The sequence below is a fragment of the Glycine max genome, chromosome 17 (assembly GCF_000004515.6).
Source record: "Glycine max cultivar Williams 82 chromosome 17, Glycine_max_v4.0, whole genome shotgun sequence".
Lineage (NCBI taxonomy): Eukaryota > Viridiplantae > Streptophyta > Magnoliopsida > Fabales > Fabaceae > Glycine > Glycine max.
In genome coordinates this window covers 15,067,993-15,092,819 of record NC_038253.2, presented here as the reverse complement: position 1 = coordinate 15,092,819, position 24,827 = coordinate 15,067,993, and the positions used below count along the sequence as shown (strand labels likewise).

At 35.2% G+C, this 24,827-nt stretch overlaps 2 protein-coding genes across 4 annotated transcripts; one reads left to right on the top strand and one right to left on the bottom strand.

Moving 5' to 3' along the window:
* The first annotated feature begins 236 nt into the window (after window positions 1–236).
* On the top strand, window positions 237–13,808 carry LOC100779840 (WD40 repeat-containing protein HOS15). 3 transcript variants are annotated; one of them, XM_041011060.1, is made up of 14 exons: window positions 237–565; window positions 2,661–2,806; window positions 2,934–3,435; window positions 3,958–4,052; window positions 4,157–4,203; window positions 5,499–5,649; window positions 8,468–8,705; window positions 11,604–11,762; window positions 11,875–11,996; window positions 12,420–12,494; window positions 12,700–12,753; window positions 12,875–12,948; window positions 13,110–13,184; window positions 13,382–13,808. In XM_041011060.1, the coding sequence occupies exons 1-14, from the start codon at window positions 505–507 to the stop codon at window positions 13,599–13,601; spliced, it is 2,019 nt and encodes a 672-aa protein (XP_040866994.1). In that variant the 5' UTR covers window positions 237–504; the 3' UTR covers window positions 13,602–13,808. The 3 variants fall into 3 exon arrangements, with proteins under 3 accessions (XP_040866994.1, XP_003550027.1, XP_040866995.1); XM_003549979.5 differs by having other exon boundaries at window positions 239–565; window positions 8,468–8,531; XM_041011061.1 differs by lacking the exon at window positions 237–565 and having other exon boundaries at window positions 2,664–2,806; window positions 2,944–3,435.
* A 1,642-nt stretch (window positions 13,809–15,450) lies between these two features.
* Window positions 15,451–17,776, bottom strand: LOC100775763 (pentatricopeptide repeat-containing protein ELI1, chloroplastic). The gene has a single exon (XM_003550945.5). It carries the CDS (start codon window positions 17,491–17,493, stop codon window positions 15,607–15,609), a length of 1,887 nt encoding a protein of 628 aa, XP_003550993.1. The 5' UTR covers window positions 17,494–17,776; the 3' UTR covers window positions 15,451–15,606.
* Between the last annotated feature and the right edge of the window lie 7,051 nt (window positions 17,777–24,827).

Here is a 24,827-nt window from a genome sequence, read left to right as displayed (position 1 = left end):
ATAGTTTCAAAAGAGACCCGTTTTAAAAAATAGTTTATAAAAAAAATTTCATTAAATTAATTTGCCTGAATAATCACTATTGTTAGAAAGGAATAGATAATAAGAAAAAGTATAAAAATTATACTAAGTATAAAAAATACAAGCAATTACAACTTTATATATATATATATATATATAATCAATCACAATGAGTAATAGTGTAATATAATATATACGGTATGTTAAAGGATAAACGGGAAAGTAGAAGAAATGGAAGCGGTGTAAAAGTAACAGAGGCGGATAGAACCGAAAAACCCAACCCGACCCCGTGAGCGTGCGTGACTGTGGCAGTTTCTAATCCGTTCTCTCTCTCTCTCTGCTACCTCTTACCTAGCTCGCTACCTCACGTAATCGTTCACCGTTCACCTTTTTCTTCTCCAATCGCAACCAAACTTCTCTCTCTCCCTCTCTCCCTCTCTCTCTCTCATGTTCTTGTAGCGGAACCGTTCTTGCTTCTCGGAGAACATGGCCTCCATCTCCTCCGCCGAACTCAATTACCTCGTTTATCGCTACCTTCAAGAATCAGGTTTCTTTGCTTTTCCTTTCTTTTCTTTTCTTCTTCTTCTCTCTTTTCGCGTTCCAAAACCCATTGATATGTTTATATACTTGTCTCCTTTCCTTCTTCTTCTTCTTCTTCTTCTTCTTTTTGTATGTGAGTGTGTCTGTAAGATGTCTTCAATTACCTTTACCTAGTTTTTCTGTACCTTCAAGAATCAGGTTTCTTTGAGCTTCATTTTTTCTTGCTCTCTCTCTGTTCGTGTTTCAAAACATGTAGGATGCTTTTTTCTCACTTTCTCTCTTGTGTGTGTGTGTGTGTGTGTGAGATGTTAAGGTTCTGATGTTTTGAGGGGTATCGAGCTTTTTTTTTGTAGTTTCTTTTGAATTTAACATTTTCGAGCTGGTTTGGGCGTTTCAATGTTGCTTCAGCGGATTAGGGTTTGATTGCTGAGAAAAGAAAAATTAGTCTCGCGGGAAAAAAATGGTCCTTAAGCTTTTTTTTTTTCCTGCTTGAAGATATAAGGAGGACTGAAAATTGTTAGATCTGCTACTGAAAAAAAATAGATGTGGTTTTAGGGTTGATGTTTGCGGTTCTGAAATTCTCTGTTTATTTTATCAGTTATGGGTTTTAGTTAAGATACACTTGAGACTGCAGTTATATGTTGATAATGAGCTGTTTCTGTTCATTTTATACTGATTGAGGTGTGTATAGTGAATCAAAATGATGCCTGTGACGAGATTAATTTTTTGCTGCTCCTACTTGAATATGTTGTGGTTGTGGTTGGTGTAAGTTAAGAATTATATTTGCAAAAGGATGGTGTAGAATTATTGATTGAAAGGAAGCTTGATGGAGCTGTGAGCTATATGGAACTGAGAGCTTGAGGCAACTTAGAAAATGACTCTCATGGATCGAAGTATAAGTGTTTGCTTGGCCTTTGGACTAACTGTCGTTCTGAACTGCATACATAACGTACGATATAGTATGATAGATATAAAACCATTCCGTGTCTATTCAACATGATATTAGAATATTAGATCCCCTATGACCAAGTGGTTGCATGTTTGATCTTTGCTGTCTGCTTTCTGCTAAATAAAAGTTAAATTATGGTATAAATGAGCATTGCATTTTACACACTACAAGCTTATGTGGAGATGAACTATAGAAGTCCTAGTAAGGAGAGTAGACCAGATGGAGTATAAACTTGATACAGGCCCAAATAAGCCTGTTATTTTCTAAGTGTATCTGAGAAGGGCTAGAAGGGAGAAAGGAGAAGCTAACTGCTTAGTGGTAGTGCAGAGATAAGGGGGATGAATGGGAAAAGTGTGATAACAGAATAGCGGTATGAGTGGAGAGAGGTGGGAGGAGGTGGTTTAGGATCCTTGGGAGAGTTTATGCCTCTCAAAGTGCCTAAGGAGAGTTTCTCTTGTTGTTGTCTTCCTTGTTTATTTATAATGTAAACAGTACTATATCCTAGGATCTGGTCCTTAATTCCAGACCTGAATATGTAAATAATACAGTACTTTCATTCCTTATTTCTATCTTTACTTGATACCTATCAAACCCAATCGCTAGGGGTAGAGGAGACAAAGAAAGGAGATGTAGGCGAAATCATCAAGAAGGATTTAGAGGTCAAAGTTTGTCTATAGATACGATTTATGATAGAACATTATCGCATTGTTTGATCCTTGTAGCTGCCCTCATCTAGAGGGAAAAGACTAGTTTGTTTTCGTTGTTACTGATACATAACAACTTATGCTTTTGGGAGAGTTGGTTCTTCAAAATATCCGTTTGAAATTGAAGAATGTTATATGATTGCTTGTGATTTACACTTTGTTTTAATGTAATTGCTGATGTGGATTTTGCTTTTTTTAAAATTTGATGTCTGAAGTTATTTTATGATGATAACAATATGTTGGTGCTGTTGTCTTAGAGGAATCATATAGTCTAGGGCATTCATCAGAATTTGGAAAACTTCATGAGGTGGAGTTTATAACATAATTTGTTTACTGGACAATAAAAGTCATGCTTTCCATATATATGAAGCTTTTGATATTTATGAAATCGCTATATAGCTTTCATCTGAATTGCTTTACTGGTTACTTTTGCTACATCACTACTGCAGGTTTCACGCATGCTGCTTTTACTTTTGGTTATGAAGCTGGTATTAACAAATGCTCCATTGATGGAAATTTGGTGCCGTCAGGTGCTCTTGTTACATTTATTCAGAAGGGTCTACAGTACTTTGAGATGGAAGCCAACTTGAGTAATGTTAGCATTTTCTACTTTTTGCATTCTTGATTTACTATCAACTTAACATACATCCATTTGAGTAGACCTTTCTAAGCTTTTATACCCTAGGTTTCATGTTGATCAATGTTTCTTTTAAGCCTGCCAGTGTGATGCAGACCTGGAAGAAGATTTTTCATTCTTACAACCTTTGGATCTTATCACGAAAGATGTGCATGAACTTAGGCAAATGATAAGTGAAAGAAGAAAAAAACTACAAAAGGAAAGAAAGAAGGAATTTGAAAAGGAGCATGAAGGTGAACGTGTACGGGTAAGAGAAAAGGATAGGCGTGAAAGGGAGAAAGAAGTTGAAAAGGATAGACGTGAAAGGGATAAAGAAGTTGAAAAGGATAGACGAGAAAGGGAGAAAGAAGTTGAAAAGGATAGACGAGAAAGGGAGAAAGAAGTTGAAAAGGATAGACGTGAAAAGGAGAAAGAAGTTGAAAAGGAAAGACGTGAAAGACAGAAAGAAGTTGTGAAGGATAGGGAGAAGGTAGAAAATGATAAAGAACGAGAACAACAACACGGAGACCAGACTGTCAGAAAAATGGTCATAGATCATGAAGATAGGGTTCCTGTTGTAAAGCTTGAAGAGAATGGAGCAGTTGGAGGTAATTTTCTGTTCGGGGGAAATGGCTTACGATATCTTATGTAGAATATGTTCTTTCTTGCATGTTTGGTAGTTAGCTGCATTTTTTTATATTAAAATTTGTCCTAAATGTCGTCAAATAATTCCAATGTTCATTTTCCTTTGTTATCCCTTATTTGCTGTTCATGTTTACATGTTTCTATCATTGCTTGCTCCTTCTAAAATTTATAATATATTTGCTTGAATATTATGGTTTGGTTATGAAGCAGGAGTGGTTTACTGACTAATGACAAATGACTAAAATAATAACCCCTTGATATTGTAGTTTGCTTGCAAATATGATTCTTATAAAATAATTTTATGCAGTTTTTTTAAATTGCTTATCATAGTTGCAAGTGTTTACCCCACTATAGTCCCTTGCCCCAAAATTCTGTTAATAGGGGGTATTTCAGTGTATGTGTCAGTGTTACACTAAAATACAGACTAGTGGTCTGTTTCGGTTATATTATTCTTCCTTCACAGTAATTTTCTATTTGTTTAATAGGGCCAGAATCAATGGACATCTCTACTACATCAACATCTCAGCTATTTGAAATTCCTAGTTCAGATGTGACAATTTTGGAAGGTCATACTTCAGAGGTTAAGTATATCTTCAATGCTGCTTTTGTTTCCTAAATTTTCTTTTCATCTAGTGTTTCTTCTGTCAAACTCTGCTAATTGGACTGTTCACCATCTGTTTTTAGGTGTGTGCTTGTGCATGGAGCCCTACAGGATCTCTTCTTGCATCAGGGTAAGCATCTACATGAATGATTTATTTGGCATAAAAATATGTATTAAAATATGCGTAACGTAATGGATAATGCACATAATATTGTGAATATCGGGTTTCCATTTGTAATGTTTCCAATTTTGTCTGATTTCCTTTGTGATTGAGGAAAACTAAATGCATTCAGTTATTTTTTTTTATAGTTTTTACTTAACCATACCTGTTTAGAAACAATGTTTTTGGTATTGAATTACTGAAATTGTAATTTGTAACTTGTTTTTTGTTTATAAAATGGAAAGTAAATCCATGTGAAATGTTTTAAAGAACTAGTGTTTCTGGAATCAGGGTTTCAAATAATGGGCTATAGCACTGCTATAGTAGCATAGTGTCCCCTGGCCGCTACAGAGGCTGCTGTAGCAGAGCAGTTAAGTATAGTTGCTGTAGTGGACCCTAAAGCAGGCAGAATAGCAGCCAGCCATAGTGGATGGGATAGCAGTGCTATTTGTTGATTCTAAAAATGCCCTCTGAACAGAAACACTAGGGTTTTTTGGGGGGTTAGTTTTGGATTTCATGAAGAACAACTGTCAAAGATTTAATTATTTTTGGATGGGATAGCAGTGCTATTTGTTGATTCCAAAAATAGCAATTTTCATTAATCATTGTCAATGGCTGCTGCTAAATCTTTTCTTTTGTTCATGGATTAATTTCATGAAGAACTTTCAAAGATTTAAATTATTTAATGATATCCAATTAGTTACATTTCATCAATTTTCATTGGCATTCCATTACCCATACCCATGCTTAACTGTTGTTGAAATAAAAGGCCAAGGGGATCTATGTTTCTTTAGTTCTCCTTTTTGTTTTTTTGGCTATTTGAGCCTTCTTTTCAAAGTTATAGATACAAAAGTTGGTCTGAATTTTCTGTCTTCTCATCTATATTGCATATGGGTATCAAGAGTAATATGAATCTTGCAATTTATTCATTATGAATCTTATGAAAATTTACAATAGATGGATTCAGTAGCACATAATTGTTTTCTTTATGATATATTTCCAATATTCATGTGCCTTTTCCTTTTCCTAATAAATTTATATTTTTTTGAACACTTCTAAGGAATTCTTTTTTAATAATATCTGGAATTCATGTGCCATGCAGTTGTTTTAACTTCTTTTTTTTTTTTTTTTGTTGGGGTTCTGAAACACTTTTAAAGATTACTTTAATGATCACCCTTTTCAGTTTTATGATTTTGAGAATTGAATCCTGATAGCTGGCTTCATATAATATTCTCTCACTTTACCATGATCATTTCAACTTTTAGATCTGGAGATTCGACAGCTCGTATTTGGACAATAGCAGAAGGGAGATGTAAGCCTGGTTCACAGAACAGCCCTTTGAATGTGTTGGTGTTGAAGCATGTTAGGGGTAAAACAAATGAAAAGAGTAAAGATGTCACTACACTTGACTGGAATGTGAGTTCGGTTGCATATAATGATTTAAATTTAAATCCAAGATAATTACTTGTATTTCTATGTTTAATGCCAAAGCTTCTTTTTTGGGTTCACTGTTATTACTTGGAAAGCCCTTCCCCCTCAATAAAGCAAGGGGGATATATTATAAGATGCTATACAATTTTTTTTAACATATAATAAGATTTACTTTCATATGAAGAATCCTTCAGAGCTGGACTTAAGTGCCGCTATTAGTTAAGCTAAAGTTGTAGGGACCACTCATTCAACCAAGATTCATTAATCATGTCATTTTTTTTTACTTTAGATAATCACAACATTTTACATTTATATTGACTTATATAACTGAGTTCCATCTTGTATCATTTTAAATTGGGTTTGAAAGTTGACAAATACTCATGTTAGTTAAAAAACAGTGTAATGTGTGGTTATATTTTAACAATTTATTTTGTGTTAGGATTTTTTAACTCCCATTTTGCAGTGGGAAGTAACCGGCCTTTGTTTCCCTATTTTAATTTAATTGCACCCTTTATTCAGCAATCTTGCTGTCTATTGTGCCTGAAAGTGAGAAGATATGATTCAAAACGATCTCTCCCCAGAAATACTTATTGAGAGACAAGCCTCATTCTATAAATTAACTTTTATTACATTCTTCTCTGAAGCCATGGTTATTTTCTGTAATATTCCATCATAATTATCTCTGTTCCCCCTTTTCTCTTCGTTCTGCTATAAAAATGGTATCAATGCTTTTGGATGCTTGTTGTATGTTTCAAATGTAGCTGTACCTGACAAGCACCTATTTCTGTCTGAAAGCTCTATAAAAACTGTTTATATGTTGAGAATTGCTAGCAACACATCCTCTAATACTCCCTTTCCTATCGGGTGAAATTCCTTTGGATCCTACTAAATGTTGGCCTCATTCCTCATTTGGTGGGTCCTTTCCCCAAACTAGTGGGACTGACATAAATTAAGAAAATAGAGGGGAACTTGAAAATCTCTTTCCTTTTTTTTTGATCAGCAAAGATAATAGTATATATATTAATGAGAAAGAAGTACCAGAGGTACTAAGTACATAGGTAGGTTACCATACACATGGTTCCATAGAGAAACTAATATAGTTTGTTTAGTAACCATATTATGGCTACATAAGTAATACATCTGCTAGAAATGCAATCGAAACCACCCACTACTGATACAAAGAACCTTGCCGGATTTGACTCGACCATTGATAAAAATGAATTTTAATATCTTTCTCCAAGTTTCTTAGCCACGACCAGATTAAGAACATAGCATCCTCTAACAGTTTGTTGACATTGAAGGATGCATTGGAGAATATAATACTATTTCGCATCTGCCAAATTGACCAAACTACCGCCATCCACCAGCTTTGCCACCTCTTAATCCTTATACCATCCACCTGTACATATGAGTGTTGGAGGAAATGATGAATCGGATTTTCCGGGAACACACTTTTAATGTTCACCCAAGCCATAGTTTCCCACCATATGGGTTGTATTTTCAAGCAATGAAAAAATAAATGGGATGCCTCTTCCTCCAAACAGCCACAAAAATGGCATGATGAGTCCATGATCTGCACTTGTCTCCTCTGCAAATTTTTCTTTGTAGGTAGTCTATCTGAAAATAATCTCCAGGCAAATACAGCAATCCTACTAGGGATCTTCAGCTTCCATAACTCCACATAACCCTCCTCCTTACTACCAACTGCTTCCCCCTCCCATAATAGCTGATAGGCACTATGGGTAGAATATGCGCCTGATTGATGACATGTCCACTCCCATGCATCCTGTCCCTGCTCCTGAAAATTCCTGTCTTGAACCTCTCCCAGGAAGTTGACAGCCGCCTCAATTTCGCATTCAAACAAAGGTCTTCTCCAGATAAAGTGCCACTCCCACCTACTGTCTATGTGAGATCCCATTTGCCGGATGGTCTGCTGTTGCTGTAATGATATGCTGTAGAGTCGAGGGTATTTTTCTGCTAAAGATGTCTCCTGACATAGCCATCTATCCTCCCAAAATTTAATTCTGTCTCCAGCTCCTACCTTCCATCTAAATCCAGCTTGGATAGCCCTCCCTTGATATGATTGTTGTGTAGTCTTTTTTAAATCCCTCCACCAAGTTGATTCGTTGGCTGCCCTTGCTTCTTCCTTCAAACCCCTCCACCCGCCATATCTTGATTCCAATACTTTAGCCCAAAGCTCTCCTTGGTTTTGTAAGAGATGCCACTTCCATTTGCCTAGTAGAGCCATGTTGAAAGTGTTGATGTCCTTGATACCAAGCCCTCCCCTTTCTTTTGGTAGGCACACCTTCTCCCATCTAATCCACAAAATCTTTTTTTGGTCAGACCCTCCTCCCCATAGGGAGCCATGTTGAAAGTGTTGATGTCCTTGAATGTACGCTGTATTTTCACTAGCTTATCCACCACTGATTGAGGCACCCTGAAAAAAGAAAAAAAAATAGGTATTGATGTTAGTACTGACTTTATTAATGTCACTCTCCCCCCAAACGAAATGTGCCTTCGCTTCCATTTCGATAACTTTCTCTCACATTTACGGATAGTTGAGTCCCACATGTGACATCGCCTCGGGTTGGCCCCTATGGGTATAAAAAAAAAATCTCTTTCCTAAAATGTTGTTTCTGTATCTTTTGTCTTTTGGTAAATTTGCTCAATACCCCCCCCCCCCCCCAAATTTTTTTTGCTATGCATAGGTACTATTCCTATCTTGAAGATTATTTTCTGTAATATTTGTTAGTAATGTTTTACACCATATAATGAAGAGTTCACTCTGGGGGCTGTTGTACAGGGGGAAGGGACACTTCTCGCAACTGGTTCATATGATGGGCAAGCAAGAATTTGGACCACCAATGGTAGGTCATTCTTTTGTATCCTTAGATTCTGTAGTAGCCTTTTAGGATTTATATGTGATGAAATGAGAAGAACTAAAAAATGCCTTCGAATCATATTTTTGTTTGCTATTATGTTGTTGGGGTGGATGAGAATGCTTAGCTATCTTGGAAGCCTTGGGAGAGTGACCTGGGGAGGTGAGCAATTGCTTCTTGTTTATATATATAACAATGTAAGAATTTGAATTGTTATTTGCATAGTGTAAGCTGCTATAAGTTTTAGTGATTGGGAGACTTATATTTTTTATTTGTTTGAGGGAATATGTTTAGGAACAACAAAAGATTCACATTTAGATTGAACTTATGCTAATCCATTCATTGTGCTTAACTGCTGATAAATATTCAATTACATGAATGATTGTTACAACTTACAAGAGACAAATTATTGAGAGAACCGTACTCATTATTGAATTCTATACATGGAGTAATCCCAGCTGAGAGCTGGCAAAACATATCTCGTGCTTAGTAATTGGCAATTGATTATTCTAATATAATCTAACTAAAATATAGTTGCCTATATATTCTAAAATGCTGTTAAAAAACCCCCTATATATTCTTACATTACCACTAATGTAAAACTGTTAATCTTCTAACACTCCCCTCTAGCTAAGGCTATTAAGCTCTCAGCTTATTACAAATAAACCCTGCCAAATAGTGGCAAGCACAGGCAAACCTATCCAAATGATCCCAACAACTCAGCAACCTGTGTAGGAATAAGATTGAACAAAGCAAAAACAAGCCGGACAGCAGCAAAATGTGGTGAAAACATACCCTACCGGTGGCAACTTCACATGGGTTAAGTTGCAGCGGATTCACTGCCAAGCAGCCCCTTGGAGTGGTGGAACCAAGGCATAAGGGATGAAATCCTCAGTCTAAATATCCGGTGTGGGTCCAACAACTGAGCCACGATGGCAAGGCTTGACTAGAAAGGCAATGATATGTTCTGTGGTGGTCCCTAGCAAATTAGATCAGAGAAGCACCCTTTTCGTCAGCTAATGGCCGGAAAGATCACCTGAGCGTGGTGGCACATGAATGGTTTTCCAGCAATAAGCTTCCTCTTGATATGCATTTGTGAGCCTCTGGATGCATTGACATTATCTGTTTTGTAAACTAGTGATTAAAATGGGAGAAGTGGCCTATATAATTTAGGTGTTGATATTTGTATTTGTTATTGTGTTTGTAGCTCTCACATTGTATGGTACTATGGTTATGCTTGAAGACTTAAAGTTAAACCAAAGAAAAGTAAAGGGGACAGGAACATAGTGAGTACTTATATTTATGTTCTTTGGAGATGGGGAATGGAAACATTGAATTATTTTGCCTCCAAATTTTAAGGGAGACAGAGTTTTTTGATTTTGATAAAAGAGGCAAAGGAAATTTATAAAAATAAACAAACTAGGGAAAGTAAGGGGCTGTTTGGTACTCTGAAAATATTTTCTATGCTCATTTCAGAAAATAATTTTCATTTTCAATTTCTAAACCTTTTGAAAACATGTTTATTTTGTTATTTTCATTTTTGGATTCTATTTCCAAAATGATAGTGTCTTGTGTTGTGAACCACCAAGTTTCCATACCTCGTCATACAGTGAAATTTGTGAAGTATAGACCAAAAGTACAGATAGTGGTAGTTGTGAATCAACTTTCAATTGGATGCTGGCAACCTGCAGTACTTGTGAAGTACATCCCCCAAGCCCGAAGGTAAACTTGTGCAGATATTAGGGGACAGACTAAACAACTTACCTGCTAAACAACTAAAGCAATTTAGGTCTGTGTAAATTGCTTTGTTCATGGGTTCTGGACAAGGAAGTTTTGGCATGCTGGATATGGTGGGCTGTTGTGCTGGAGGCATGATATAGTAGTGGCAGAGAAGGCAGTTTTTGCCTGGACGCAAAGTGGCTTGGGACATGTAGATGAAGATATCAATGAAATCTAATGTATTCCTGTTGAGCAAAAGTGGGAAGCAACGAGATTGAAAAGAAACAAGATGGTGAGAGCGACGTGGGGCACTCCTCTTTACCCAACATTTGAAAATTCGCAGTATGGTTGAACCTGGGACCGGATCCACAGGCGTTGGAACTACTCTCAGGACTCTCTCCCTTCTAGCGCTGGCAGGAGATTGATTGATTTAGAGGAAAGAAGGAAGTTTCTCTCCTTAGATTCTATATATAGCTCAGATATAGAAATAGAAAAGGACATTCTAGAAAACTATCCTCTATCTAGTATTCAATCTGAGTCCTATGTCAAAATGAAAACAGAACTTTAAACAAATTTTCTCTTAGAATCTTCTTTATTCAAAAAGAAAACAAGAAATGGTGAAAGCAAACAGGCCTGTTTTTTGACTGCTGATATTGTTAGACATACAAATGTGGTAAAGGTAAATACTGTTGGAAATGGGTCTTTTGTCTATAAGGATATGCTAATATATTCAGCTCCACAGATTGCCATAACAAGGTATAGAGCTGAAAGTCAAGCTTCCACTTAGCGTGATTCTATGTTGTCACTTCATTAGGTCCTTTTTTTTTCTAAACGATCATGGTACCCCTGACCAAGAAACCAAAGTTCCTCAGAAGCACACCAAGATAAATAATTTTTTCCATCAAGTTTCTATGGTATGGTGGGTGTCCTAGAGAATGGGACCATCATTTGACCTATCATATGTCATCTCTGTAACGGAGTTTAAACAAAATCTCTAAGGATATTCTGACCCACTACCCAAACAAGGGTAAAATCACAAGGTGGTAACTGAGGAATGGCCAGGAAAGACTCTCGATAGTCGAAGCTATTTTTGTTATATGAAGTGCTGATTATTTCAGTAGTGAGCTGTTGATATGGTAAACCATTAATCATATAGTAGCTTGGTGAATGATAGGGGAGCAACTTTACTCTTCTCATGTAATGTTTTTCAGCCACGGAGTTAATTTAATGAAACATCAAACTGATTGATTTGAGTGCTAAAGATATTATACTTTTGTCTTACAATTAGTAGGACTTCTATTATGATAGTTGTTTTGACTGTTTTGTGGCATCTATGACTAGGTGAACTGAAGAGTACATTAAGCAAACACAAGGGACCAATATTCTCTCTGAAGTGGAATAAGAAAGGAGATTATCTTCTGACTGGAAGTTGTGATCAAACTGCAATTGTGTGGGATGTGAAGGCAGAAGAATGGAAACAACAATTTGAATTTCATTCAGGTGCAAATTTTGAATATATAATCAAGGGAGAATTCTATAAGAAGAGCTCTTGGTGAGAATTTTCTCAAATGTTATGAATGATTTTTTAATTTGGGTTTGATATATTATCTAGGTCCAACACTTGATGTTGATTGGCGCAACAATGTGTCTTTTGCCACAAGTTCCACAGACAATATGATATATGTTTGCAAAATTGGAGAAACCCGCCCTATAAAAACTTTTGCTGGGCACCAGGTTTGTTCATGAGTCCTTATTTTGTGGAACTACGCTACACTGATATTTTTCAATGCTGAAATTACACTCTGTTGTGAGGAAGGGTTCATCCCCTAAAGTTAAAATATCTGGCAAGGTTAACTATATAGATTAGTGGATAACTGTGGGCTGCTGCTTTCATGATGAATCCTGACTTCTTGAGTTGCTCTACTATTTATTTGTATTTCAAATGACCAGCACTATATGAATTAATTGGGTAGCCAATTCAGTTTGTAGTTTGCTTGCATTTTATGTAGTTGACTAAGGTTAAAGGATCAAAGATCTGAAATTTTTCTGTTGGGTGTTCAGAAAGCAAATAGTTTGAGATATTTCATTGGAATGCGATATAGTTATTGGACAAGTGTTTACATTACATCTGCTAAATCACCTTTCTGCATTTTTCAGGGTGAGGTTAATTGTGTCAAATGGGATCCCTCAGGTTCATTGCTAGCCTCCTGTTCTGATGATATCACAGCAAAGGTAACAGTTGACCCGTTAATAATTAACTGTTGGATCTTATCGATGTTATAATTCCATATTTATTGTTTTTTTGGCTGGTTCAGGCTTTTGCACTTCATGCTTCTATAAAATTATTTAGTCTGAGAAAGATGCAGTAATTTATGAAATTACTGCATGTTTGTTTTGATGTTTCTTGTTTGGATGGAATATGTGATTTGTTTTGTAGATATGGAGTATGAAGCAGGATACTTATCTTCATGACTTAAGGGAGCATTCCAAGGTGCTGTGAGTTTTGAATGTTTGATTCTTTTCCAATGTTTTCTATGTATATCTGCATTTAAAATTTTAATTCTTTATGCATTCTGCATGTTGTTGGGAAAACTAAAGAATTTGTTTTGTAGGAGATATATACCATCAGATGGAGCCCCACTGGTCCTGGTACAAATAACCCTAATCATAAACTGGTGTTGGCTAGGTCAGTTAATTTTATGGTGAAATTAGGTTCATTTTCATGATTTACATCCATCTTGACAGTTTGATTATGATGATGGGTGCCTGTTAGCTATTTTTTCTTATTGGGTACTATTTGGTAGTTAGTTTTCATTTTAAAAACTATGTAGTCATCTTGTTGTGCAGTGCTTCATTTGACTCAACTGTAAAGCTATGGGATGTGGAACTTGGGAAACTCATGTACAGCTTGGATGGACACAGGTACTGTATTTATAGCTCGAGTATATTTATTTGAGGGTCTTCTTAGCTTTTGGTTTATTCATATGGGAGGGTAGTATATGTGTATCAGCCTCTTTCCATTTTCTGTTTCAAAGTTGTAGACGAGAGGAGTCTGATGAACATGTAAATTGCAGGTCTTAGTTTATTTTTTTTCCTGACATGTTTATTTGGTTGTACAGGCATCCCGTATATTCTGTTGCTTTCAGTCCCAACGGCGATTATCTAGTTAGTGGGTCTCTTGACAGATCCATGCACATATGGTCATTGAGGGACGGCAAGATTGTCAAAACATACACAGGCAATGGGGGCATTTTTGAGGTCTGCTGGAATAAGGAGGGTGACAAGATTGCTGCATGTTTTGCTAATAATACAGTTTGCGTTTTGGATTTTAGAATGTAATATCTGTGTAGCACCAATTTCTCCACACTAGTACATTAAATTCTTTCTTTTCACCCCTTGAGATGAGATCGGTGGAAGTGTATTTTGGGTGGGTGGTAGGTTACCCATTTTAACCATAGTTGTAGGTATAACTCATTGTTCGTGGATCCCGTTGTAATTTGCTATAACATTAGTAAAAAGTAGTTTGTAGGAGTGCATTCTTAATAAGCCGAAGTGTATAGATTTAGTTAGATAATATCCTGTACAATTATCGCTTGACTTGTGTTTTTTGTATCTACTTGCCTTTCTCTTGCTCCGATGGCTGCAAATGGCCTGCAATTTCGGCCCCGTTGATCCATTAGGGCTTGATAATGAAGGGAATGGGTGAGGTTTTGATAAATAATCTAGTGTTCAAGAGTTCGATAAAAGGATGGGGTTAATTTGATTTTCACGTTGGCTTCTAAAACGCCCCTTAATGTCAGTTAAGTTTTAATTTTGGGGGAAGCTTAGCATTTAGATAAAGGGGGTGAAAATTCATTGTAATAACCCCGCTGTCTCCAATTACACGCTCGTCATGTAACTAATAAATAATCACTATTAACTGAGGCTTTGATTGGGCAAATGGCAATGAGATGTGAGGTAAATTGACCTAAATGGGTTAGTTTTATAAACTATTTATTAAATAGGGTCCCTTCCTGATTTTACATGCATCTCGTCACTCGCATTGGTGATATAGGTAAGCCATTAGGGGCATTGACGGCATATCGGTTGATGTGGAGGGTCTTGTTACATTGACTGGCGAAAACAGCTAACAGCACATGGTCTCACTAGCATGGCTGGCGGAATAGTAAGAATGCATTTAGAAATTATTTGAGACTATTATATAATACTACTGTGTGTTTTAGTTTAGTTCATGATATAACAACCGCCCCATATATCTTTTTGTTACACTTTTTATAAAGTTTTAAATTTTTTCTATTAGGATATGGTATATTTAAATATTTCTATTTTAATTGATGTTATTTAGACTAGGAGAAATGTGGCACGAAGTCCTCACTGTCTCTTTATATTTTTAAAAATAAAAAATACAATAAAAAAGTGCAGGTGAGGTAATTACGGAAATAAAATAGAGAGAAATGATAATTTGCTACCATTGCTTTCAAAATTTGTACGTTAAAGCCTTCAGTTTTTCAAGTTCATTTAAAAATTATTTATTTGAGGTAATAATTTATTTGTTACAATGTATTTATAAATTATTTATTTGAAGTGATAATTTATTGTTAAAATGCATTTAGAAATTATTTATTTGAAGTAATAATTTTTTTAAATGAAGTTTTTTTACGTTAAAGCATAAGTTTTTTTATAATGAAGTTATTTATTTGAAGTTTTTTAGAATGCATTTAGAAATTTGTAGTTAAAGCCTTCAGTTTTTTTTTTTTTTTTTTATGAAAAGCTGTCTCCTTCTCCACACTGCACCCTAGCTGTCCTCACCTGCACCTAGCTTCTGAAACCAACAACTATTTCGCAAATGTTGTTGGCTAAACCTGGTTTTCACGTGTTTTGCCATTGTTAATGACGATACATTCTTCACATCAGCTGGTATGTTGCCAATGTTACTGGCGGCTTAACTGTATCACAAATTTAGATCGTGTGTAAATAGTTTAAGAAGGGACCCAAAATGATAAATAGTTTGTAAAAGTGACCCATTTAGATCAATTTGCCTAGATGTGACGGACCGAACTTGGAGAAACATGTCACACGGTACACACTAACAAGATACACTATTGTTTGTTAGATGAGATGAAAGTTCTGACAATTGTGAGTGATGAATGGTGATGATTGGCAGGGATTTAAGCAACAGTTGTAGGTATAAAATTTCAAATGACATTAATATACAATCTTCGATCTTAAATTTTCTTATGAATTTTAATACTTTAGCTGCGGTTACATACAAAGCTGCTGTCAGCAAATCTGGTGCTTCCCTTTTTAGAAGAAAGGAATTTTATGGACAAATAAGGAGTTATGTTCACCAGTAATCCCTACATGAACATGAACCGTTCTCAAAGTGGTGAAACCGGTTCCGGTCTCTCATTATTATTTTCCGGCCAGAGATCTTAGACATTATCTTCATCACTGCATGACAATCTAAACACACTCGAAGGTTCTTTACAATCTTGATTGCAGCTCCTGGACTGGTACTGATAAGCCCAAACGCTAAGGCAAGCTTCTCACTATGAACTTCCAACGATTGCTCTTTTTCTTGTTCCCCTATGTCATGTAGCACCGCATCTGTTTTTGGTGTATAATGGCGTTCCTTGAGCCAGCCATTCATCTTCTCCAGCATCGAATATATATCCTTGCTCCTCGGGTGTCTTCTATCACCAGCAACAAATTCATGCACCCTGTTTTTAACTTCAATTGAACTACAACCAGGTTCCTTCTCAACCCCACTCCCTTTCATCATTGATCTCACCTTAGCTACACCAACCCAGTTTCGAGCAGCAGCATACATGTTAGAAAGAAGGACATAAGTCCCTGAACTAGCCAAACCATTGCTCACAAGAATCTCCGCAATTTCCTCTCCCAAAGAAACATTGCTATGTATTCTACAAGCCCAAAGCAAAGTCCCCCACAGCACCGGATCAGGCTCAACCTCCATGCTCCTCACAAGGTCATAAGCTTCCTGCATGCGCCCAGCTCGGCCAAGAAGATTCACCATACACCCATAATGCTCAACCTTTGGTTCCATCCCATACCCATCCTTCATCGAATCGAAAACCTCCCATCCTTTGCTCACCAAACCCGCATGCGCACATGCAGTCAGAACAGCAACAAAGGTAATATCAGAAGGTTTAACCCCAATACAACACATCTCATGAAACAACTGCAAAGCCTCATCACTAAACCCGTGTATGCCATACCCCATAATCATGGAGTTCCACGCCACCACATCCTTTCCCTCCATTACATCAAATACCTTGCGTGCATCCTCCAAACTCCCACATTTACAATACATATCAACCAACGCAGTTCCAACCCGAACATTAACCTTAATCCCATTATTCTCAACATACGAATGCACCCACTTACCACACTCCAATGCACCAACCTGTCCACAAGAAGATAAAACAGCCACCACAGTTATCTCATTCGGCCTAACTTTCCCGTTCCCATTCCCACCCATCATCATCATCATTTTCCTGAAAAACACCAAAGCCTCATTGGGACACCCATGCTGGGCATACCCATCAATCATCACGTTCCAACACACCACATCCTTCATCCCCATCCCTTCAAACAACACCCTCGCCTCCGGGAGCATCCCGTGTTTCGCGTAGCATGTAAGCATGGCGGTATAAGAGACCAAACTCCTCTCAGGCATTGCATCAAACAGTTTCTGCGCGGACGCAACGTCGCCGCCTCGAGCGTAGGCGTCAACGAGGCCCGTGGAGACGTAAAGGTGGGAGCTTAGGCCGAACTTGATGGCGTGAGAGTGAACGGCTCTGGCGGGGTGGAGGGTGCAAGCCTTGAGGAGGGAAGAAAGTGTGAAGGCGTTGGGTTGGATAGGGTGGGTTAGCATTTGGGAGTAATAAGAGAGCGCGTGGTGGAAGAGGTCGAAATGCGCGTGGGCGTTGATGATGTGGGTCCATAGGAAGACGTTAGGGTTTGGGGTGCGGTGGAAGAGGGTGACGGAGTGGTGGAGGTGACCGAGGGAGGCGTAGGAGCGTTGGAGCTTGAAGTTGAGGATTGGGTGGTGGTGGAGGCCGCGGCGGAGGAGTGCGGCGTGGATTTGGAGAAGATGGTGTGTGGATTTGGAGTTGTCGATTAGGAGGGCGAGGTTGTCTTTGTCTACCGGAGCTGCTGAGGTTGTCGACGGTGGTGGTGGAGTCGTGAATAGTGTGGTTGAGGTCATCGTTGTTTAACTGGTTTTGCAAATGTCTGACGACGACGCCGTAGTTTATACACGTGCAGTGACATCGAGCCACAGCCTGCGGATTTGAATGTGTGCCCCATGCTATGTTACCACAAGTAGTTCGTAGATAGATACTACTAGTATTTAGTATTTTACCAATTATCACCCTTGCGAAGCAAAACCCAATTCTACCTTCCATTTTGCTCCCTTTGTATGAGAAATTAGGATATGTCAATTTTGCTACCTTTATTTTCTGAGAAATTAGGTTATACACCGGTCATCTAAAATAATTTTATGTTATCATTTTATCGTAATTTATCATATATGATAAATTTATTTCAATGAAAATTATTTTATAATAGTATCATCATTAGATGAAAAAAAATAATAGATTTATTAATTTTTATAATAAATACCTCAATAATAATTTTTTATTAGTTGAAAGTGTAAAATTATTTTAAATTATTTCTACATGAACATTAAACTTCTAATTTATTTTATTTTTTGCTACGTCTTAGTTATTTAATTGAAAAAAGTATTGGCAAAATTTTTAAATGAGATTAATTAAGAAAGAACTTGCACACAAAATAATGAAGGGTTTACTTTTTTTCTCACTGCGATGTTTGAAATCAAATCATAAGTAACATGATATTTTGTAAAAACACTGTTATATCAAAACTTTTTTGAAAGGAGTTTAACATAAATTACAATTTAAAGTTAGATATATAAAGTATAAACTGACAAGGGAAGAAATAAAAACACATAAATTTATACTGATTTGTCTCGATCACGGAAACTTCGTTTAGTTCTTGATAAGTCCATCGAGTTTCACTATCTTTCACAAAGATACATGTGTTCTTTTCTTAATCCACTTCTAACTATACTCAAATAACTTTTACAATAGTTCCCAAGTATATTTTAGGACAAAGTCATTTCTAGTTTCAACAAATCAATTAAAGTATTCTTTACAACAAAGCTACTTATGGCTTCAACAAATCAATCTGATTTGTTTGAAGTTCATGTGTACACAACCATTACTCTCAAGATTTACAAGGTGTAGGGAAAACTCAGATACTAACTTAAAAAAAGTTTAAAAAGAGCTTGAAAACTTAAGTATGATTGTGCATTAAGATGTATGATCTTTAGGACTTCAAATATTCATCTACATGTAGGCTTCAACAAGAAGTAAATGTTTTCTCTCTGATTTGTTTCTTCATCTATTGGTGTGGTATCATTTGATGCATTAATTATCACATTTAATGCATGTAACCAACTTGTCACATAAAACTGATAAAATGTCTTGCTTATCATCCTTTATCAAAATTCCAAATCTCACATCAAGGATCAAATCACTTTTTTGCACACAAATATAGTGTAACTTGCTTTTTGCATGCCTTTTCATGGAGTAGATAATTTTTCAAACGAATTCTTTTCTCTCTCTGCTTTTCGACAAATCCTATGAAACATTTGTTTGTCTATTGTTAGTATAAATTAATGCGGAGATAATACATTACTTTTGTTTGTTTTGCTATTAGACACAATATTTAAAACTTAATATTTTTGCATCAATCAAAACCTTTAAGGGATCTAATTCATCTTACGACTTAATTAGGTCTTACATCCTCTTTTAATTATATTGCATAGAATTTGTAACTTTAAAACAAGTATTAAGGATTAATTCAATAACTTTTTAAGCATAATATTATGATGTGACTTTTTAATTTCCTTAAACTACTTTTCTAAATTCTTTTAAAAATTAAGAAAACTGCATTATTAAATATTTTTCAAAACATATATATATATATATATATATATATATATATATAATAATTGTAATTTTAGTTTATATATAGAGAGAGAGAGGTTTGCTAACATACTTACATGTTAGAGTATGTTAGCACCCTACACCAATATTTTAGGACAGATGTGGTCATAATCTCTTTTTGTTTTAGCCAATTTTTTTATGGATATTATAGTTATATCAGATATTTTATTAAAAAAAAATAAAAAATTCTCGTATCTAACCTTATGTTCTTACACGCACACAACACAAACAAGAGTTAACTTGTCTGTTGTCATAATACACCGCTCCTTAAGGTTAGAAATTCTTTGAATCATATCAACTCTTACAAGGTGTGGACTTAAATCATTCTTAAGTACATTTTGGAGATTCTCTTCATAGTCATGTTCTTCATCTTTCTAATGCAGGCTCTAGTTCGACTTCATTCTGATGTAGGATGCTCTTTGTAGCCTTTGATATAGGCCTTGTTGTCTTGCACTTTGTCAAGTTCAAGTACTCATAGGAAAGCATTCTTCATTATAACGATGGTCTTCAAGAAATCTTTTGAAGCTTTCACTCTTGATAGTTCTGAGACAATCTTTCTGAACTTGTTATGAGCACCTCATAAATGCATGCACATATATGCTTTTGAGGGATGTTTAACATCGAAATACTTAAGTAGAGATGTTAGTCATCACACAAATTCCATCATCCTTAAGATTTTAATTTTTAATGATTTGTCAAAATTAAAACTAAGAATATGGATTTAACATCATTTTGCCCAAGCACGTTGTAACACCCTCTGGTTTTTGCTTTATGTATTTGAATGTTTGTTTATTCTTAATATCATTTTTTTAGCATTGATAATCCAAAAATAGAGTAATAAAATATTAAATCACATTACTGTGACTAATATTTTATATTATTCTATATAAGTAAAGTTTTTAATAATTATTTTTGATGAAAATCTGAAATAACTATTAAAACGACAATTTATAGAAGTATCAATATTTGTGGTAAAATAAGAATAAGTCTCAAGCAACCATGATATAATTATTTGAATTTAAAATCATGTGTTATAGGTCAAAATAAGGGTAACATAATTTTCTAAAAAAAAAAAAACTAGAGCTCTTTGAAAAAAATATATTGTCTAAGAAGAAATAACTGGTCAATGTAGGATTAATGTCAAAACTTAATGAAATTGACAAAGTCACTTCATTCTCAAGTCACATATATCAAAATTATAATTTTTGTTAAAATTTGAGAATTAATGATCATAGAAAATACTTAGATAAATCAAATATTGAAACTAATCATGAAAAACTTAATTTCAAGTCATAATAATTAATAAGAAGTATAATTTTAAGTTTCCTAAAAAGTTTCAATTAAAAATAAATTTATTTAATGAAAAAAACAAATGAAAATTTTCTAGTGTAAATCATAGGTGAAAAGTTAATTGGGAACTGAAAGGCTAGTTGGTAGCTAAAAACTAAAAACTAAAAACTTTTAAGTTAACTTATTAAATCACAAATATTTGGTAAAACTAGCCGTTGAAATAGTTAAAAAATGTAAAATAACATAAATGTCATATTTAAAAAAGAGTGATAGGAAAATTGAATAAATATTTTAAAGATAAAAAGAAAATAAAATATAAAAAGCAGAATCTAGAAACCAACGTTTTAAAGTATTATTTTAAGTAACATTTTAAAAAATGTTAGAAACTACTTAAAAAACTTATTTATTGAATAATCAAATAAACTTTTCAACTTATTAAAAAAAAAATTGAAATGACTTATGGTGTAAAACCTTAGTAAGGTATTGTTTATGTGAGTTTTCTTTCCTCGCGTAGCCGATGTTACAAGTGTTTGTGGGTCGGTTTGGATTAGTTTTAACCAAATTCAAGACTTAACCCAATAAAATTTGATCGATTTGATTCGGTTTGATTTTCACAATTTTTTTTAAATCTATCCGAACTCATTCATGAATGGTTTGGACCAACGGGTTACCCATTTAAATTTGATTTTTTTTCTTAGAACTACTATTTTATTTCATGATTCATCCAAATATCCAATACAATTAACACAATATTATTAAATGTCTGAAAGTAGTAAAATTGATCCATTTAATACCATCAACATAACATTCTAAAATAGACTAATACAAATTAAAACAAAATATTCTTCAATGAGATTTACTATAATAGTTTGAATCACAAATTCACAACTATTTCCTACAAACTAATGTCTTCTAATAAGCTTTGTTGTAACTAGATTTGTTACAACCAGTAGTCCCAACACTTACAGTTCGAACACTTGGAGTCCCAACACTTGTAGTTCAAACACTTGGAGTCCCAATATTAGCCGTATGTAAAGACAAACCAAACAATTCTAAAAATTTTGATCGGATCTATAAATCTAAACTTGTGACCTAATTCATATATGAATGATTTTGATCGGTTTGGTTCAATTTTAACCCAAATACATAAATGACTCAACCCAAATTGTTCAAATCGATTTGAACCAATTTGGGTTCACAGATGACCCGTATCCGTCAACCCTCATAGCTGCTCACTTAGAGCTACCTTAAGTGGAAATTTTGAAATATCTAACAATGCAGGGCTAAAATTGTAAAGAAGGAAGCTTAAGTTTGCCTATTTATAGAATTGTCTCTTAACAGCTTTTGTGCACACCTTCTCCTTCCTAAACTTGATGGAGATCCCTCTCTTTGGTTCTCTGATTTTGTTCCCCACAAATCCATCAGAACTCCATTAAAAACTATTAATATGTTGGCAAGTGTACCAATTTGTCACAAGTAGTAAAGTTTAAAATGAAAGACCGAGTGTCGAATCCACAGGGACCTTGTTTGTACTTGCGTTGGTAAATACCCAATTTGTAAGCAATAGAAAGGGGAGTAGAAGAAGAAAGAACTTAAATTTTAAAAAGACAATAATAGTAAAATAAACAAGAAGAGAACAAAGATGATTTAGAAGATGATATCAGAATGCAATTATGTTGGGACTTAGGATGCCTAACTACCCTTGATGCAATATTAGTATTTTTCTCTATTAACTGCTTTCTTAATTTCCACCTATATCTACTAATATGTTCAACCATGATCCCTCATGATGAAGAGCCTAATTTATGTATTCTCTCTCCCAAATCCCTTTGCAAAGATTGGATCCTAAACAACATGAAGTAGAAAGAGATGTACGCAGACGCACAACAAAGTCACTCTATCCCTAATAATGCAATGTTGAGATGCCATTTCCCAGTTCTTTAGACATTACCATTTGTCAATGAATAATCGCTAAAAACAGATGCATGGATGGCCAAACCACACAATAAAGATGAAAAACAGAAAAAAAACAATATAAATTGAAATTGCATTAATAGATAAGAAGAAGAATTTACATTACAAGGGCACTGGATGCTATGCTCCAACAGACGGGGGTTTAGTCTCTCATAGCCATGAGAGACTTTACACTTGAGAGGCTAATAAAAGAAAGGGCTGGATGACTAGTAGTAAGAAAAATGGGAATGGCTAAGGAAAAAAGGGTTTCGCCTAAGGGAGAGACTTAAACTTTGGATTTATTCACTAGAGAGCTCTAAGACTCGGTGTGTCTTTTCCTTTTCTTTCTCCTCCTTATATAGGCTCTGATAGCTTAATTTTCATGATGAATTCGCACTTAGCGCGAGCTTTCACAATAAGCGCACATTTGGACTTCATTGTGGGCTTTCTTCGCGCTAAGCCTGAAGTGCGAGCTAAGCCTGGAGTGTGCGCTAAGCCTGTAGTGCGTGCTAAGCGAGCTGTTCAATTCTTTCAACTTTTCTTCAAGGTCTTTTCTTTCAGTTTTTGCATCAATTTTTTCTCTAGAGCACTTGAAATCTTCTTCTTTTAAATTCTGCTAATAAAAAATTGCAAAGATGTTAATTTCTTCATTATTTTCTTAAAAACAATAATAAATTAAAGAAATTACACCCATTTATTAGCCAAAATTAACTATCAAATTAACTCATATTTCGCATTTATCAAACTCCCCCAAATTAAAACATTTGCTTGTCCTCAAGCAAAAGGCAAGTAAGTATCAACACATGAGATAACTGTGAATCCTTTTCAAACCTTTCACTGACTAATCTTGAGCTTGCATTGATCTTGTGATGGAAGCATGAAGGAATACACATGGAGATGAAAAAGGTTAGCATATAAAACTTCATCAAGGCAGACTTACCACAGTTCATTCCTCACAAGGTTAGTGTTTCCCTCAGAGTGAAAGTATCTCGGCTAAAAGTGTTTTTAATCCAACAACTGCAAATAATATTCCCAAAATATATGGTGAACAGGATCTATAACTTGAAAATCTCTTTCCTAAAATGTTGTTTCTGTATCTTTTTGTCCGAAAATATACTTTAGGTAAATTTGCTCAACATCTTGAAGGTTATTTTCTGTAATATTGGCTAGTATTGTTTTACACCATATAATGGAGAGTTCACTATGGGGGCTGTTGTAAGGGGGAAGGGACACTTCTTGCAACTAGTTCATATGATGGGCAAGCAAGAATTCGGACCACCAATGGTAGGTCATTCTTTTGTATCCTTAGATTCTGTAGTAGCCTTTTAGCATTTTATATGTGATGAGATGAGAAGAACTAAAAAATTTCTTCGAATCATATTTTTGTTTGTTATTATGTTAATGGGGAGGGTGAGAATGCTAAGCTATCTTGGAAGCCTTGGGAGAGTGTCCTGAGGAGGTGAGCAATTGCTTCTTGTTCATATATGCACTTATTTCTAAAATCATGATAACAAAGGAAGAATTTGAATTGTTTTTGCATAGTGTAAGTTGCTAAAAGTTTTAGTGATTGGGAGACTTATATTTGTTATTTGTTTGAGGGAATATGTTTAGGAACAACAAAAGATTCACAGTAAGATTGAACTTAATGCTGATCCATTCATTGTGCTTAATTGCTGATAAATATTCAGTTACGCGAATGATTGTTAGAACTTACAAGAGACAAATTATTGAGAGAACCGGCGTTAGGCTATACTCATGCTCTGGTCATTAACTCATTATTGATTTCTTTACATGAAGTAATCCCAGCTGAGAGCTGGCAAAACGTATCTCATGCTTAGTAATTGGCAATTGATTATTCTAATATAAGCTAACTAAAATATAGTTGCCTATATATTCTAAAATGCTGTTAAAAAAACCCCAATATATGCTTACATTACCACTAATGTAATACTGTTAATATTCTAACACCCCTCTCTTGCTAAGGCTATGAAGCTCTCAGCTTGTTACAAATAAACCCTGGCAAATAGTGGCAAGCACAGGCACACCTATCCAAATGACCCCAACAACTAAAAACCTGTGTAGGAATAAGATTTGTGAGCCTCTGGATGCATTAACATTATCCCTTTTGTAAACTAATGATTGAAACAGGAGAAGTGGCCTATATAATTTAGGTGTTAATGTTTGTATTTGTTATTGTCTTTGTGGCTCTCTCATTGTATGGTACTATGGCTATGGTTGAAGACTTAAAGTAAAACCTGTTGGCAGT

Bases quoted from the DNA above. Each gene is read 5' to 3' on its own strand.
- LOC100779840 (XM_041011060.1), top strand. From the start codon at position 505: ATGGCCTCCATCTCCTCCGCCGAACTCAATTACCTCGTTTATCGCTAC. The intron at 2,807-2,933 runs GTTAGCATTTTC...TAAGCCTGCCAG, and splicing joins TGGAAGCCAACTTGAGTAAT to TGTGATGCAGACCTGGAAGA. The intron at 12,495-12,699 runs GTAACAGTTGAC...TTTGTTTTGTAG, and splicing joins CTGATGATATCACAGCAAAG to ATATGGAGTATGAAGCAGGA.
- LOC100775763 (XM_003550945.5), bottom strand. From the start codon at position 17,493: ATGACCTCAACCACACTATTCACGACTCCACCACCACCGTCGACAACC.